This window comes from Dermacentor silvarum, chromosome 2 (genome assembly GCF_013339745.2).
Source record: "Dermacentor silvarum isolate Dsil-2018 chromosome 2, BIME_Dsil_1.4, whole genome shotgun sequence".
Taxonomy (NCBI): Eukaryota; Metazoa; Arthropoda; class Arachnida; order Ixodida; family Ixodidae; genus Dermacentor; species Dermacentor silvarum.
In genome coordinates, this window is record NC_051155.1 from 124,757,867 (window position 1) to 124,774,681 (window position 16,815).

A 16,815-nucleotide genomic window follows, 5' to 3' on the forward strand; every position below is an offset into this window, starting at 1 on the left:
CAATTGCTCCAATTAGAGCCAATTGTAAATCCTAATGTTTTATCGGACTGGGTTATTGCTTTTCCTTACAAAAACTTCATTATTAGGCTAACAGGCTGATAGCCTTATAAGCTAGCTATACTAATATTTAAGTAGAAATTTTTGCTCTCGTTGCACTCTACGGCAATTTAGTTTCGTTTTTTTTTTTTTGTGGTGGTGGCGGGGGGGGGGGGGGGGGGGGAGATTGGCCGGAGATCATCACCTTGCGGAAATTAGCAGCCTCAAATTTTTTTCATGTCGAGATAATTAGGCTGTTTAATTGTTCAAAGTTAATTAGTCTAGAAAATATATTTCCATGTTTGCTTGCATAATTACTACCTCGAGTCATCTTAAAATGTATGCCTCTGTGATAAAATTAACACCGAGAAAATTGCTCCTTGTCGCCGCACTTCGCCTATTATTAACGAATTATTAACTCCAGAGTTCCTCTATACAGTGTACTACAGTTAATTGCGCCAGTTCCTCTCCGTATCCACCATGGGAGCCAAACTCGCGCCATCAGCTCCGACGCACATCAGCCGCTGTGTGTCATGCTTCCTCCATTTAATCAAGTGATTCATTAATTCGTATTCGTTTCTTTTGTTACAAAGCCGCACTGCCTTCAGCCCAGCCCGTTGGCCCAGATATCACAAACATGAAAATTGGCAGCAAACTCACCATGCACATTCATGCGACGCCAAAGGTAGAAAAACAAACATTACGGGAAAACGGGCATCAACTCTTTTCAGCAATAAGCTTAGCTATTGTTACAACTATATTTTTATAGTAAAGCATCACTGCACGCACACTTCACTGCTCGGCACGTCAATCGTTCCTTCTTCTCTATTGGTCTAGATGGCGCCACACGTACCAGTTTTCGGAGAATTAAAAGCACGAGAAATACAGAATGACGCGTTCCCAAAAGAAAGAACTGCAAGAAAAATGCACAGTATATATACAAAAAAAAAAAAAAAAGCGAAGTTGTATGCTCTGTAGTGGCATCAGAAGTTGAAATCACCGCTCTTGTCGGAGTCCCATCCGGACGTCTCGATCGCGCCTTCGACATCGAAATCTTCCTCGACGTCGTACTGAAAGTCCGGGTCGCCGGGTTTCTTACGACTCTTCTCGAAGGATAAGCTCATCAGGTCTTTCTTCCTCTGCAACGTCTCGTCGTCCAACTTGTTAAGATCTTCGTCCGGGTTTACCGTGAACTCTTCGTTCACTTTTGCCAGGCACTCTTCCAACGACTGACCTTTTATGTTTTCCTGCAGAATGCGCAACATCTTCTCCACTTGTATCAGAGGAGCGCCGCTTAGAACCGCTGAATGACGGTCGCGCAGCGCTTCGGCTACGCTTTTGATGTCCGAGTTCTCGAACAGGCCCCTCACGGGCATCGTCCTCTTGTGAAGCGTGCCGCTGCCCGTTTGATACACGACAATGACGGCGGGGCTGTTCAGTCGCACGCCGACGCTCTTGATAGTGATTTCAGTCGATGCCATGCCTCGCAAATGTACTGTTCAAGAGCGCGAAGATGGGCGCATAAGCGCGACAACTTGCCGGCAGCTTGCCCAGAGGAAAGAAAAAAAGCCGTCGTTGAGACCGCGGCACGCAAGACCGATCACTGTATTACAAGGATAACTTATTTTTAGACATGCAAGTCATTAGTTAATTTCAATAAGAAAGAAACCATCCTATGCTGCTTCGCGCAGTTCCTTATCAGCCTTGTTGCGAAGCAGACGATGGTAGCGTCAACAAACGACGGTGGCGGAACCTGTGAGCGGAAGTGAACATTTCACAACCACGCGATAAGCACAACTAAAATATCAAAACTTCTTTTACAAATGCAAATAACGTAATATACTAATCTATGAAACTAAGTTTTCTATTAGGATAAAGCGTTTCAGTGCACTTTCTGTATGTAGGACACCGGCTGAGCGGTTGCATTTGCCTGGCAACTTCCTTCTATGCATGTCAAACATGGCGCACGTCAAACTAGCCAGAAAGTGAAATGGAGAGTAAATGCGCTTGCGATTAGGAGACAACGAAACATCAGGTAAGCGAGAAATCTCCCCGTAATATTCTCGGATGAAGTGGCTTCTTCCGCGTGCCGAGAGCGCTATTCTGGCGGCTGCCGCGGGCGAACAAAGCATTTCTTTATCCTGTGACCGTAGGGCTTGTTCAAGTTCGTTCACTGTGTTTGTCACTTGCGTTCTCGTTTTTCGCGCTTTAAAAGGGTCTGCGGCGCGTCTCCGCGCTTCTCGCACCGTCTTCGCTCGCAGGGCTCTCTGACTGTCCAGGAGCAGAGTGGCTGAGTCGTTCTTTTCCTTTCGAATTTGGCGGAGCTTCGCTGAAGCGGTGCCCCGAGCAGAGTTGACCGCGATAATTACTCCCGTCTTGTTTGCTTCCGAAATGATCGTTCGGCGGTGAGTTGTCGTTGCTGCGAGGCACGGCCGGGGACGTCGACGACCCCAGAACGCGCCTCGAGCGTCAGATTGTGAGCTTCCAGCGGCGTTCGTCCTGGATTTCGCCTAGGCTCCGAGACGACGCTCGCCGACTCCTTGTTCTCGCACAGCAGTCGCCAGTGCTTCGCTCCCAATCGAATCCACGCACGGGTGGAATGTGTCGCCCCGCGAGCACTCGATTCTCGGCGTCGAGCCGCGGTTCACGCTCTTCGAGAGCTCGGCAGATGGTCTGTTCGTGTTGAGACATCGAAGTGAGACGGGAAGCCGCGAGCGTGACTGTCGCGGGTTGTCTCGGTCGAGCCTCACTTTCTTTTTTCCCCCTTCGGGCAGGAAGGAGCGAAGTAGTCTGGGCGAATTCTGCATGCGGTGCTTTTAAGTGGTTCGCTAGATTTCGAGTTGCACCGTATCCGTGTTCGAATGCACCGTTAAGATGTTCCCGCCAATGGCGTTCAAGGTGCACGAAATGTTAAGTTCTTGTAACGGTCGGCTCTCAGTTTCATGAACGGTCCCCATCGACGGTTTCTTTTGTTTTTTCTCTCTCCCCTGTTGGCTAGAATAAAATATATAGCTATCGTTGTATCGTTGCACGTTCTCCCTACACTGCATATTTTTGTGTCTCCATTGAACCTTTTTTTTTTTTTTTTTTTCTTGCACACACATCACGCTGCTAATCGAATCAAAGGCAATCTACTGCTATAGTAAGCACTGCAGCTAACAACATCCAAGGAAGCTTGTTGATCTAGCAACTTCTTTTCTCATTAGTGATAGTCCGGCTGTTCTGATACAACTGCTTCTTTACAACCTGACAAAATACGCCTCTATGATTCAACTGAAGTATTACATCCAACCTCTCATTTTATGCGGAACCTCCTTCATGTTTAAGCACAAACTATTGATGTCAGTTCACAGTGAAATCTTGTTTGTCAGGCTCTCTATCTGTGCTAATTTAATATGGTCAGCAGTATTTATATATATATATATATATATATATATATATATATATATATATATATGCTCATATATGATCCACAAAAAGCTTCTGTACTGAAAATCTAATGGTTTAATGGCACTGACTTGCATTCTCAAGTTGCGGAATGCTGGCGTCATGTAAAGAATGTCAATGGAAGAATGTCCGCTTCCTTGCTTATTGTCACTCTAGCAAATTTAAAGGCAACCATTATTTCCAAGGTATATTTGCATGTTTGCCAGTTTACTGAACTCAAAAGATGTTTGTTGGATCTAGAACATGTCTGCATAATTTGCTTGTTCACCAAACTTAAGGGAGTACTAGCAGATGTCTTTGAAGTTGTAGAAAGTTCTACCAGGGGGGGGGGGGGGGGGGAGCACGTTACTTGCACTTAAATGGTGACAGTCAGCAAGAACAATGGTTAGGAAGCACTTATGAGATGTATTAATATGATGCTAAAATTGGTCTTTAAATGCCCGACCTGGGATCATTGACGAAGTCATGACATCATGACGCAAAATGAGAATTTGCTGTTGCATAGCCAAAAGGTTAGGCATCATGTAGCAAGGTTTCCATTTAGGTCAGCTGGTGCAGTTCCATGATAAAATGAAGGTAGCACAAAAGAACAGCCCATCAAAAAAAAACAAAAAAAAACAAGCTTACCAAGAAAATAAAAGTGACAAGTTTCGATCGAAGCATTGACAGCAACAGCAAATTTTAGCGTTGCGCTGAGGCTCATCAGATAGTATTCTTAGCTAAGAATACGTGGTGGCGACATTGCTATTGGTGAAAAAACAGCATTTTATAAAATTTCTTTTTGTGCATGACTCATTTACCAAAGTGATGTTACTATACCTTGCGATTTGGCACACACAGTGACGCGCTCACGTGGGCTCGATGCACCTCAAGATTTCTGTTAGATACCTTCAGAGTTTGTGAATTCCACATAATGCTATCACTATAAATGTAAACATGAGTGCTGAATGCACTTTTCTGGCTGTTATTGCGGTTGGCAACAAGAAAAGCAGGAACGGAGTGAGCCAGTGTATCAGGACATCACAACACATTCACTCCTGGGTGCCTAACCTGAAAGTGGCTCGTAGAAACACGTATTTAGCAAATTGTTTATGCTGATTCTTTTTAAAGCGAATTTCTTTGGCTCTTTCGGCTGTTTTCGTGGTTGGGGTCAGTGGTCAGACTCAGCAAGGAAAATGTTCGTTTTCTCATTCTTGCTCTCTCTCTCTCTATCTCTATTGCTCGCTCTCATCCGTTCAGGCTATTCACTTAATTTTACAATCATCGTCGATGGTTTCTGCACAACTTTTTCTAGGGCTTAGAGGATTGGCACCGCCATTTAACAAAAACGAAGAAAGGCAAATCATGTCAGTACTTTAAATTTTAATTTGTCACTTTCGGAAAACTTCTGTACACCCTGCGACAATCCTATAATCTCTTTTTTATACTAAGTTTAGTGCACAGTGGCCGTTAGTAAGTGCAATAGTGACTGTGCCGAAGTGTGCTTGGGTATTTAACACAAAGGCTTTGTGTGCATTTTGAGCCAACACCTATTTATATCACATACATTCCTTCAACTATTCATAAAAGGTTTGACAGACCGTATGTCATATGACAACCATGACATCAACTTCATTCATCAATTTTCTTTGCACATATCAATCTATTATGCAACTTGCTAAACTCATGCAGTGCAAGAAACATCATGAGTAATTAATCTTGGCATTAGTTGGAGCAATTCATTTCAGTTTTGATTTCCATAAGAAAGGAGCACAGTCAGCATGAAAATTTCTTCGTCTATTTGTTTAGTATGTAATATTTGTTATAAGCTCATTTCATGGTTTATATTGTCTACCATGGAAACAAGACATGACAACAACTTTGTTGTGTGGTCCCCCAACAACAGACAAATAACATTGTGCAGCAATATCATTTCTTCGTTACATCGGGGTTCGACTTTTTAAATTTTATACCACAATTGGCTTGGGACGCCTGAACAATTGAGAGCACATTTGTTATTGTTGTGCAGGGGGGGCATAGCTATTCTTATTCTCTGTGCACATGCAAAAGATGTTGCAACAGCCTGTGCAGCAACTGATTACCTTGAAGAGAATCATACATGCAGTGACCTGGCTTTTTATTCTAACACCTTTTAAAATAACTTGAGCTTACCGCTGCTTTGCTTTTGCTCATACTTTGTAATAAGGCAGCAGCTATTTGTTCTGCATCCCCCAATAATGCACTTGGGGCCTTTGCTGGCCTGCACTGTTCGAAAAAATGGAAAACCACCGTCATATGTGCATGTTACCACGGGAGAAGCGAGCGTCTACAAAGACTAGAAACGGTTTCACTACCTATCACCAAATTATAGTCGTGAAGAACCTGGTAAACCACAATTACAAGTGTTTTATTGAATAATTTAGCTCAGGAATGCAATTTTGTTGCGATATTTGAGAAAAATGAAGCAGCAGTGAGTGCTATAAATTTCTTTAGAATAAAAATGCGTGTCACTTTTATTGAACTGATACACAGCCTCCTAAAGGTGTGCTGAGCACTGGAACACTTTGGACTGGTACTTTACTCTTACAATGTTCTGTTCTTCTCTGGCTAAAAGAGTGTTGCCTAAAGTAATAAATAGAGTGGACATTATCAGGATATATTGAGAAGGTGATGAATATTCGGGACAATCAAGGGAGTTATAAAAGGAATCATCAAAGTCGCAATGATTGGAATTTGCTGCGCACATCACAGGAAGACCAAAATGATGCAAGTAAATTAGGGCAGCTGCAAAAAGAGTTCTGCACGGCCGCCTAAATTATCTTACAAGAAGAATTTAATTAGTTTAAGAACTACAGAGTTGTAAGCAGAGAAGTTGTAGTTTTGAGCGAAACATTTGCACGCTTATAGCTGTTTAAAGCTTACTGTTGTTGGGTGTTCATGCTGCGCATAGTCCTCTGCAAAGAATTTTACTTGCAGTGTTCGGGTGTATCAATTTCTTGACGTTGCCAGTGCTTTTGTCCTCGACTGAATTTTTTTTTTGTCGGCTACCTTACCTTACGTGTTGCTGTAATAGTGCCTCCCCTCTATAACGCATCTTGTAAGCTTTGGATGTAAATTATGTAAACGTTGAATAACAGCCAGTAGAATGTAATGACTGTGAGCATACCAGTGGGGTTTTACCCTATTATGCCTGGAGAGGCAAAACACTGTACTATACTACTTTTGCTCTTTACGTCTCTATGCAGCTAGTCCATGATGCTGCGTAATGTTGCTGTTTTCTTTTTTTTTTTTTTTTTGCTGACTTCATTAAGGGTTTTTTTTCTCAACAAGCTTTTTTGCCTTTTGCCTGTCACTATGTTATGCATTTTGCCCATAGCTTTTTATTTTTCTTATTATTTCTGCAACTTCTCAAATAAAGACTGCTTGTGACTCTGTTAAACTGAAAATTTCGGTCAGGCAAACTATTTTTTGGAAGAGAAATTCAGGTAGATGGCGCATGACAATCAGGAGTATGCAGGTGGTTGTTCATAAGATTCTGCACTGGTTTTCTTGTTTTTGTGCGAAACAATTCAGACAATGCAAGGACAAATGCAGGGAAATAAGCACAGTGCAGTCTCTGTCAGCACTTGTTGTGTTGTTCTTTTTTTGTACCTTTGCCCTGGTGTTCGGTTTGCACTGTTTTGCCCCATCAGAATGAGCTAAAACGAACTTGACCACCTTGCGGTTCTGTTTTTGTCGCGTTCAGCGAATATTAGCGGAAAAAATTTATACATTGCATCTTCCTCTGTTTGGTACCTTTTCGACACATTGTGTTAGTATTGTGCCATTTCACGGGCTGTTAAGTAATAGTTTCTGATCACCCCATTCTCGTTGCAGAAGTCACCAGTCATGTGGCCGATGGTGTTAGACTATACAAAAGATGAATGCCAAAGAATGCTTCGGAAACTGGGTGAGTCTTTGCCATTGAACTAGTTTTCTTGCTTTCTTTAACAATATTATTTGTAGCAGGAACTTAGTTTTGCAGCTGAAGAGTAGGACTTGGTATCTTCATTTCAGCAGTGTAGCATGGAACATCCACGCTACATTTATTTGGGATATTTTTGTTGTTTTGAAGCCTGTAGTGCGAGGCTTCAAGTGACAAACTGTAATTTTGGGGAAAAGTTGCTCCCACACACAAAGAAACAGTGTGTGGGAGCCCGCCCTTTGTAGCCTTGAGCAGCTATTATAAAGGGGCCCGAACCACTTTTTATCGAAATCGAGAAATGCATTTGAAGTTAAAATGGACGATTTCAGAATTATTGTGCCACAAAAAGTGCTTCAATGCGTTCAGGAGAAGCAGAGTTATTGGCAATCAAAGGTCGCATATGATCCTTATCATGGTGCTTGTGCTTATTCTTCAGTGCCTTGCTCTGCGAAGGCTACAGCAGAGCGGGGCGTGCCCACAACGCTCCGCCTACGGAATGTCACTGCGGAGCACAATTCAAATTTGATTTCGTATGTTCACATAGACGGCACTACTTCCGATTTTGGCACCTACGCAGTTGTCCTTAGCGAGCCACAGTACATTCAGCCAGTGGACTCACTGCGGCACCCCGCAGCGACCACGGTATCTACGCTACATAGCAGACCACAGCTACATGCAACTGTAGTGCATGTACGCAGCGTTTGCTTTGTTTACGACAGGGCTTGAGTACGAGCTCGTGCTCACATGCTCCAGTCTGGCCGTGATCCAGCACCAGCTTGACCAACCGACTGCCACATCCAATTAACGCATTTTGAAGTGCTATCAGTAGATAAATACGAAGCAAGTCTACCAGGCATCTAACCAGGAGCAGCCAGGAGTGAGCGCGCGCTGGCAAGCGTGCATATGGTCTGACCTTAAGTTTCACGTGATTCCAGGCTAGCTGAGTGCTCAAAACTAGTCAAAATTAGCAAGACCTGGTGGCTGTAACACCAATAAGCAGAATGGCCAAAGTCTAATGCCTATGCAGGCGGCCGTGGCCGAGCGTGAGCAGACGACAGTCGGTTTTTTCTGGAAGTACGTAATTATTTTCACTTACTTCAGCCTGTTTATTAGACTGCGTCAATAAATACACGCAGTAACAGTAGGAAGAAGCGCACTGATTCAAACACTCTGCTTGAGCGATGTCAGTTATTCTCCAATAGCAGCCGCGTATGTGAATCTGTTATATTATGAAATAAAGTGTCCAAAAAGAGTCAGGAGCAGGTTTCTGTTGAAAAGAGAGTGTTCCGCTTGCGAGCTCCACATGCTGTGCATAACTACATATTTGGCATAGATGTTCACAGCAGCATATGCTATCCGCGGACTGTGTTATTTCACCAATCCCGAGGGGTGGTTCAGGACCCCTTTAAGGGCAAGCGCTGTATGGGTTGTCAAGGCTAGTTAACTCTTTTCTTACGGGGTCAAACAAAATCGACAAATTTGATTGATTTTTTTTTCTACACATTGTTAAACATTTCCATTGGAATTCTTCTACCACCACCATGCACCATCTGAAATGACAACTGAACCTTAACTATTTGTCAGATTTGTCAATTTTCGGCAAATTGGGGAGTCTGGAAAAATAAAACTTTGACTGGAGGTATCGTTGAAACTAGCTTCTAGTACTCCTAGCACTTCGTTAATAAGACAATGCAAAATTTGCTCTTTGGTTGATTCAACATAATTTTTAAATGACAAGAGCAGCAAAGACACAAAAGCTTTTGTCGGGTTGTCTAATTTTCTGATCTGACTTCTAGGCTGTTTTAACAATGTCTCAAACAACGGTAGATGCTCATGAGTGTGTGTTGTTTTCATAACTGTGTTTGACTAATATCAAGTGCAACTTTATTTTTTCCACTGTGGGTAGCTTTTATCCACCAGCATTTCTACAGCACATGCACAAATCATTATGAGCAATCTTTCCCATCTGGTGGGGTTTTCACTCATGCAAAAGCACGCAGTTGATTTCCGACTGACCTTTGACCGAAGCTTGACTAAAAGTCTAATCTCTTACATTTTGAACACCACCTGTGAAAATGCCCTTATTCATTACTTTACAATGCGGTTCAACGCTCCACATTACTGTACAGTACTGTACAGGAACCGAACAAAGCTCATGGAGGCTCCAGAGCCAGTTAAATTTGCACTTAACGAGCTTGATTGTGCAGGAAAGCTGATAGAACACAATACTCAAGTATGAGCAGTCATCTGCATGCTCCTTTACTTGACAATCATTGCTTTGCAAGCCTAAAGAATGCAGTAAAAGTGAAGCAGGTGCCTGCTGTAATGTGTAAAAACGAATGCTCACTGCACAATAGGAACTTACTCGTTGTCACATTTGTGAAGCTAGTGCTTTTCCACATAGCATTGGAGCTTTATTGCTAGTATTGATGCCAACAAATCTGCATAATAATTTTTTCGCATGGTATAACTTACAAAAGTTGGTAACTAGGAGGGGGGGGGGGGGGGGGGGGGGGCAGGCGCGTATTTTGCATATTTCTGTTTTTTTTTTTCTTACTCTCTGTATTTTTATTATAAACAGACAATTCGTACTTTCATTCATGTTCCTTGATCTGCTTCTTTGAAGCTTCCCATAAGAATTATCAAAAACTATCTCTGCAATTATTACTACTTTACGTTTATTCAAAACACCAGTGATCAGGCTGAAACTTTGTGCGTCACAGTATACACCCAGTTGCGGCTACTACTTCTTAAAATAAAACTTAACACCATGAAACCACCGAGCACATTTCTAGCGGTAAGGACAGAGTTAAGTGTTAGTTAGCACTGTTTTTTTTTTTTTCTCACCTCCTTTGGCTTCTTACCTGAAATTGAAATAAAGATGAACTGGAACTGAAGCTGGTCTAAACATTGCAGTTTTCTCAGGAATGTGCAGTTTTTAGTATGTTGCTTGCAAGAAAAGAACAAGCTGTGCATTCAATATTTGTGTAAAAAGAAGAAATATAAAATTCGGTCCAGAAATCAGTAAAAATTATGATAAGTAGTGGCCAGGAATAGCACAGCAACTCCGCAGGCATGATCGTGTTTCCCTGCACCCGTGTCACTTATGTGACACTCAAACTGTGACAGCGGCAAGCATGGTGATCGGTCATCAAATCTAATCTCGTGGATCAAGTTGGTCCACTTTTTATAATGCACTCTTGTACATTCCAGAAGAATTTCTAGTGGTTGGGTAGATTCGAAATGTGCCATAGGGTTCACATCACACGTACAATCTGTTTAGCCTCTTTCGCTTTAGAATTGGCGACAACATTAATAAAGCTTCAAATTCAGTAGGCACGTCTTGCACTGAGTGATAACTTTACAACAATGATAATCCGGTGAAAATGGTCTCCAGCAAAAGGTGAATGGAAACACGACCAAGGACGTAGGTCATTTTTTTTTTAAACCTACACACGAAGGTAGGTGTAAAAGTTAGGAGCAAAACATTGTGAAGCTCTAGCTATCCACAATAACCCCGACAATTGCGTGAGCTTGCCGTCAGTGGCATTGACCCAAAAAGAGTTGCAGTATTTAAATGAAAGTGTCACACACGTGCCGAAGTTTCAAAAGTATTCCATGTGTTTTGTCTTTTTTTTGTTCACTACATCTGCATGGTATTATCATTCTGGCATTGTTCAACCAAGTGCATATTCACTCTCACTTGTGCCCAATTTATGTGCTTGTGCACATATCTCCATCTCTGTAATAAAGCTCAGTCGATGTCCAGCACTTTTCACATTTATTTAGTTTCATTCCTCGTTTGCTTGTTTGTTTGCGCTTGAGTTGCCAATATTAAATGCAAGCTGTAGCGGCCAACTATTCTGCCCTTTGCCTTGACAGCGGCACTTTGAATGAGGTATCTCAAGCATTACCGAAAATTGTTTCTCCGTGCAATGTAATGCTTGGTGTTAGTTGTAAAGAATGGTTTCGACGAGGCACTCCCTGTATACTACCTGCATTCTTTTCGCAAGCCGACTTGAAATTTTTTTGCCTTTTGGTCTCATATATATTGTGGAATGAATGCTGTTAAGCACAGATTTTCATCATCTCGCTCCAGGCCAAGTATGGTTTCTACATGCCGTAAGATATTGATGTGTCACAGCTGAACCAAAGTGAAGACTGTGATTAGCTTCTTATTGACGACACATCAGATCCCTCTTTGCTAGGTGGCTTGGAATAACTAGTTTATGCACACTACAGTACTGTGACTTTCAGCTCATGGGGGTGGTGCAGGTATTCTGCTTGATGCATTTGTTGGGTGCAGTGACTGTCCAGGGTGTTACAGATACAATTCATGAAACTTAGCTGTAGGGAATGAGAATTTACTATTTATTATTCTCGGGCAATCCCTGTTAACATTTCCTGTACCTTATTTGCTAATAGAATTAAGTTTTTGAACAGTACCAAAATACAGGGGACACCAAATAGTAACACAGAGTTAGGTTAGGCTGATAGATTGCTCTTCCAAAACACTATACAGTCGAATGCCTCTCTAACGAGGTGCTTGGGGACTCCGAAATTGTTCGTTACACAGATCACTTCGTTGTAAAGGTCGCCCTCCGCACAGCTCACAGTAGAACCAGGACAGAATTACTCCTTTGCTACACTGGTCATTAGATTAGAGACATTTGTTGCAGAAGTGCTCGACTGTATGTATTTTGTTGCCGGAAAAAATGACATATATTTAGTTAAGGAAATGAAAGCCAAGCTTTCCTTTTCTTCCTTTCATACCTAAACTGTGGCACTGATGACATCATGATTTTGCAGCACCTTTTCATATTGAAGATTCTTCCCACATGAAAAGTATTGAGCATGAAATTCCGTACCGTACGACAAGCGCTGGAACGCAAAATGATAGGTATAACGTTAAGAGACAGGAGCACTCGCCGTGGTGACTTTGTGGCTATGGTTTTGGGCTGCTCAGCTCGAGGTTGTGTGTTTGATTCCCAGCTGTGGCGGCCACATTTCAATGGAGGTGGAATGCAGCAACGTTTTGTGTACCGTGTTTTGGGTGCACGGTTCAAGGACCCCAGGTGGTCGAACTTAATTGAGACCTTCCACTATGGCATCCCTCATAGCCTGTGAGTTGCTTCGGGATGGTAAATTTTAATTCAGAAAACCAGAGAATGGTAGCATGGATTGGGGCAAACACGCCTGGCTTGCGATTCTGGTTGCCATAGGGAGGGAGACATGTGGTGTGCTCTTTTGCATGAAAAGTCCTGAAAAGTAGCTAGGTTGAGCTTATCATTATTTTTGGACGCCTCGTGATATTTTGTAAATAAGCAGTAAAATAACCCAGAGCAATTGCTCCTGAAATCTACCGCGTTATATAATGCAATGAGAAATATGAATGCAGCCATGCCACTGGTCTGCCGCCAGTCTTGGTGCCCTTCCCAGCATACTCACTGCATGCTCACTGTGGGAGTGGTCTCCTATTTGCAATTTCGGAATTGTAATTTAACATTCTATATTGCATACGGCAGGCATTGCCAAATCCTGACTGGGAGCTTACCCCTGTCGTTGAAAAGAAAAGTGTACAATCATTGCATTCTACCGGTGCTAACATATGAGGCAGAAACTTGGAGGTTAACCAAGAAGCTCGAGAACAAGTTAAGGACCGCACAAAGAGCGATGGAACGAAAAATGTTAGGCCTAACGTTACAAGACAAGAAGAGAGTGGTGTGGATCAGAGAACAAACGGGGATAGCCGATATTCTAGTTGACATTAAGTGGAAAAAATGGAGCTGGGCAGGCCATGTAATGTGTAGGATGGATAACCGGTAGACCATTATAGTTAGAGAATGGATACCAAGAGAAGGGAAGCGCAGTCGAGAACGGCAGAAAGCTAGGTGGGGTGATGAAGTTGGGAAATTCGCAGGCTCAAGTTGGAATTGGCTAGCGCAAAACAGTGGCAATTGGAGATGGCAGGGAGAGGCCTTCGTCCTGCAGTGGACGTAAATATAGGCTGATGATGATGCTGAATCTATATTGTTTGGTTTATTTCTCCTCAGTGCTTCCAGTGTTGTTCAATATCTTTAGTTATAACACAAATGTAAGAAAGACAAAACACAGGAGAGAAACACACAGCATAAGTGCTGACTCATTACGAAAGCTTTACTATTCCTTGTGAGGGTTTCTTCTTTTGAGGATATGAAGTACACTCTGGCAGTATTCCACTGCATTGAAGAAACATTTTACAGGCTTTATATATATGTATATATTGTGATCCCATTTAATTAAACCTGTGTTCAACAGTTGATGGCCCCTGAGATTATCATTATTTTTTTTTATTAGGACCTTTGTTACAGCAAAAAGACTTCAGACATTCATGGGAATAATGTTATTCAAATGCAAATAAAAGATGCCTGCTTAGCACTTACCATAGACAGTGAGCCCATTGAGCGCATTTTGCGTTACGTCAGGGAAGCAGTGAACTTTCTTAACAGGTCAGTGGCATCCATCACCTGAATTGAAGCTCAGTGTACCCATATTTTACCCATATTTTAACAGCGAAGCTGTTTAAGCCAGCCGTAAAAAGTGCGCATTTCACAATGCTATCATCATCAGCATTGGCTCGAGCGTCGTCTTCTTCCGCAGCTGGCTCATTGGCGCCCTTCGGTTAGCACTCGTACTCGTGCTCGGCACGCGCTCGTGCCACTGCTCCCGCATTCGTGGTTGTCTTCTTCCACACCTGGCTGCGTGGCCGCTGATAATTCCAGCGTGCAATTTCACCTCTCTTCTGTCGTCGTAATGGGGAGGCAAAGCTTGCACTAGGCCGCTCAAAGCTTGAGACACAACAAAGCTGGCCGATAGATTGCATCTCCTGGTAGTAGCTAGGTTGAACTTGGCTATGTTGAGGATGGACTTGGTAGCAGCTAGGTTTGACCTTGGCTATGCCTGAGTTGAGCTTGATTATGCGAGGTATCTCTTAGGTTATGACGCAACAGATCGGCCAGCTTCACTGTGTCTCGAGCTTTGCGCGGCCTAGTGCAAGCTTTGCCGTTTTTTACCCAAAACTTTCTCAAATCGGGTGAGACGTTGAATTCACTTTATTACTTCAAGTCTGGCTTTCAGCACGTTTGCTTCTATGAATATGTGTCGGGGAATCACAAGCACTCGGTTAAATTGTAAATTTAATAAAATCTGGGTTTGTTCTATCTAGATGTGGCTGTACTTCACAGATTCCCATGGAACTGGTTTGGTTGTTTAGTCTCTCGGTGCTTGAGGTAGCTGCATTGGGTATGCTAGCAATGCACTGCTTGCTTGGTTTTCAGGACATGCATAAACCAGTACGCACTTGCACTTTTTGTTAACCTCACCTGTGATGCCTCTCATGCCTGTATGCAAAACAGGGTCACAGGTGCCGCATGTGAGCAGTTTTGGAGTTACTTTCATTCATCCATGTTGTAGCAGTGGGGGCAGGAGCCAGCTAAAAAATAGTTTATTTTTGGTTATTTCTGTCTCTCACTTTAGCATTTGGTAAAGCTGGAAGGCCTTTTGTTTCCCCTTCCTCTTCCAAGTGTCCAATCGGTGTAGATCGCACAAGCTGTGCACTTTTCAGAAAAATCTGTCGACTCTAGTTTCTGGGATTTGTTGTAAAGGTGCTTTGAAACTGAGCAGTCTTTCCTCTTACATGTGCAAGGCTTCTTCAGAGTTTCTAGCCAATCAGTGGTCATTTACAGGCAGTTTGTTTTGTCATTTATAGGCAGTTATTGTTTTTGCAGTTTGTTTCACATAGCGTTCACTGCTTTTATGGCTGATCATCAGTGCTGTTGTTTTTTAATTTCAACATAGCACTACAGGTGTGTGTGCGTACGTGCATGTGCGTGTTTGAAGATATGATAAGATACTAAATTCTTTTGGTTAAAACAGAATTTCTGAATATGAATCTAGCATACTTGTCTTGATGTTTTCTTGGTTCTAATGGAAAACACTGGACCATCCTTTACATTTCAAGTCCATGGTATTGGCAGACACTGTATAACCAGTGTTAGACAATTTGGGCTGGGAATTTATAGGCTTAAGTTAACGTCTTTAATCTGCTGTGACACTTGTCTACTTGCTTTTAAGGAAAATAGTAACGAATAAGTTTTCTTCACTGATGTGTTTTTTAAAATGTTTTTTGTATTTAAAGAAGTCAGTCATGCGATGGGGCTTTGCACTTTTCCAGTACTTTTATTGCTTTTTTTTTTCTGCTCATCATGAGCTGTGCTCATATTTTTAGGCACTGAGTTCACCGTAATAGGCAGCATTGACAGACTTCTCAGAGCCAAATCACAGTGTGTATTCTGAGTGAAAGAGACGTTAGGGCTGCAGCATTTTGAATTTTTCCTAGCAGTACCACTTTCTTGCCAGTGTTGCACATAACCTTTCACATGATGTTACTTTATAGCTTTCTGCTTGCATGAACTCTAGTATCCAAGCTGCATAAAGCTTGTAACAACTTTGTTGTTTTTGCTTTGTTTATACATGTCTGTTTGACAGCATCATATCCTGCCCCCCCTCCCCTCTATTTCTTGGTCACGTCTCTCTCTTTTGATGAAGGTGGCAAACCCAGTAGCTGTTCTTGTGCTGTTTTTGTTGTGCCTGTAAGTTCATGTTTATGTGTGTGTGTTTATGGGACGCCCTGAACCAGAATTGGAGGCATATGCTGCTGTGGTGTCAGCCTTCCGGGCCCAAGGGGAGCTGACCAAGGACAAGAAAAAGACGCTGCAAGAACTGAGCAATATTCTTTGGTAAGGTGGCATTCGTGAATGCAGCGGTAGAAATCAAATTGTAGTACTAGTTATTTGACATGGTGGTCGCAGATTAATCCTGGTACATGTCTCTTTCATATAATTGCAATTGGCAGCTAGCTGATCGCATTATATTCAGAGTTGTCTGTGGTGTAACAGCCTTCCAATCACCTAAAGAAGCCCCAGATCACTTGGAGCACAAAAATGTGTTTTATGCTAGCATTCACAAAGCACTCTTTTCTGCAAATTTTTCTGCAAGAATTCTGAAATGCGGCTGACCTACAGCATCTTGAAGCATCTTATTGGCATCAAATAAAGTGCACTTCTTTATTTTGTATTAATATTCATAACATGTGAACAATAACTCATGCTCTACGTACTGCGCTTGATTATTCAGTGTTTAGGGCCCCGTTAAGTAAGGCAAAGTATGTTTAGAATTGAATTTACTTTTTTCCCTCGTCCTTCGCATGCCTAGCTCCTGACACACGAGAAAGAAAAGAAGAAAATCTTCTGGTGCTAACCATCTTATCTAGTTATAGTTATTATCGTTTATTTGTATAATCACTATACTGGACCTCGCCCTTCTTTATTTCCTGCCACACACGTGTGGCA

At 42.4% G+C, this 16,815-nt stretch overlaps 2 protein-coding genes across 2 annotated transcripts in view; one reads left to right on the forward strand and one right to left on the reverse strand.

Annotated features, from left to right (window-relative positions):
* Positions 1-225: 225 nt before the first annotated feature.
* LOC119441740 (centrosomal protein of 19 kDa) lies at positions 226-1,750 on the reverse strand. The gene has a single exon (XM_037706351.2). The coding sequence runs from the start codon at positions 1,515-1,517 to the stop codon at positions 1,020-1,022; it is 498 nt and encodes a 165-aa protein (XP_037562279.1). The 5' UTR covers positions 1,518-1,750; the 3' UTR covers positions 226-1,019.
* A 237-nt stretch (positions 1,751-1,987) lies between these two features.
* Positions 1,988-16,815, forward strand: part of LOC119440359 (mucin-4-like) — an 86,260-nt gene continuing 71,432 nt past the window's right edge. The window contains 3 exon segments of the mRNA XM_049662880.1: positions 1,988-2,071; positions 7,339-7,411; positions 16,104-16,203. Of these exon segments, the coding sequence (XP_049518837.1) occupies positions 7,351-7,411; positions 16,104-16,203 (161 nt within the window). The 5' untranslated portion in view covers positions 1,988-2,071; positions 7,339-7,350.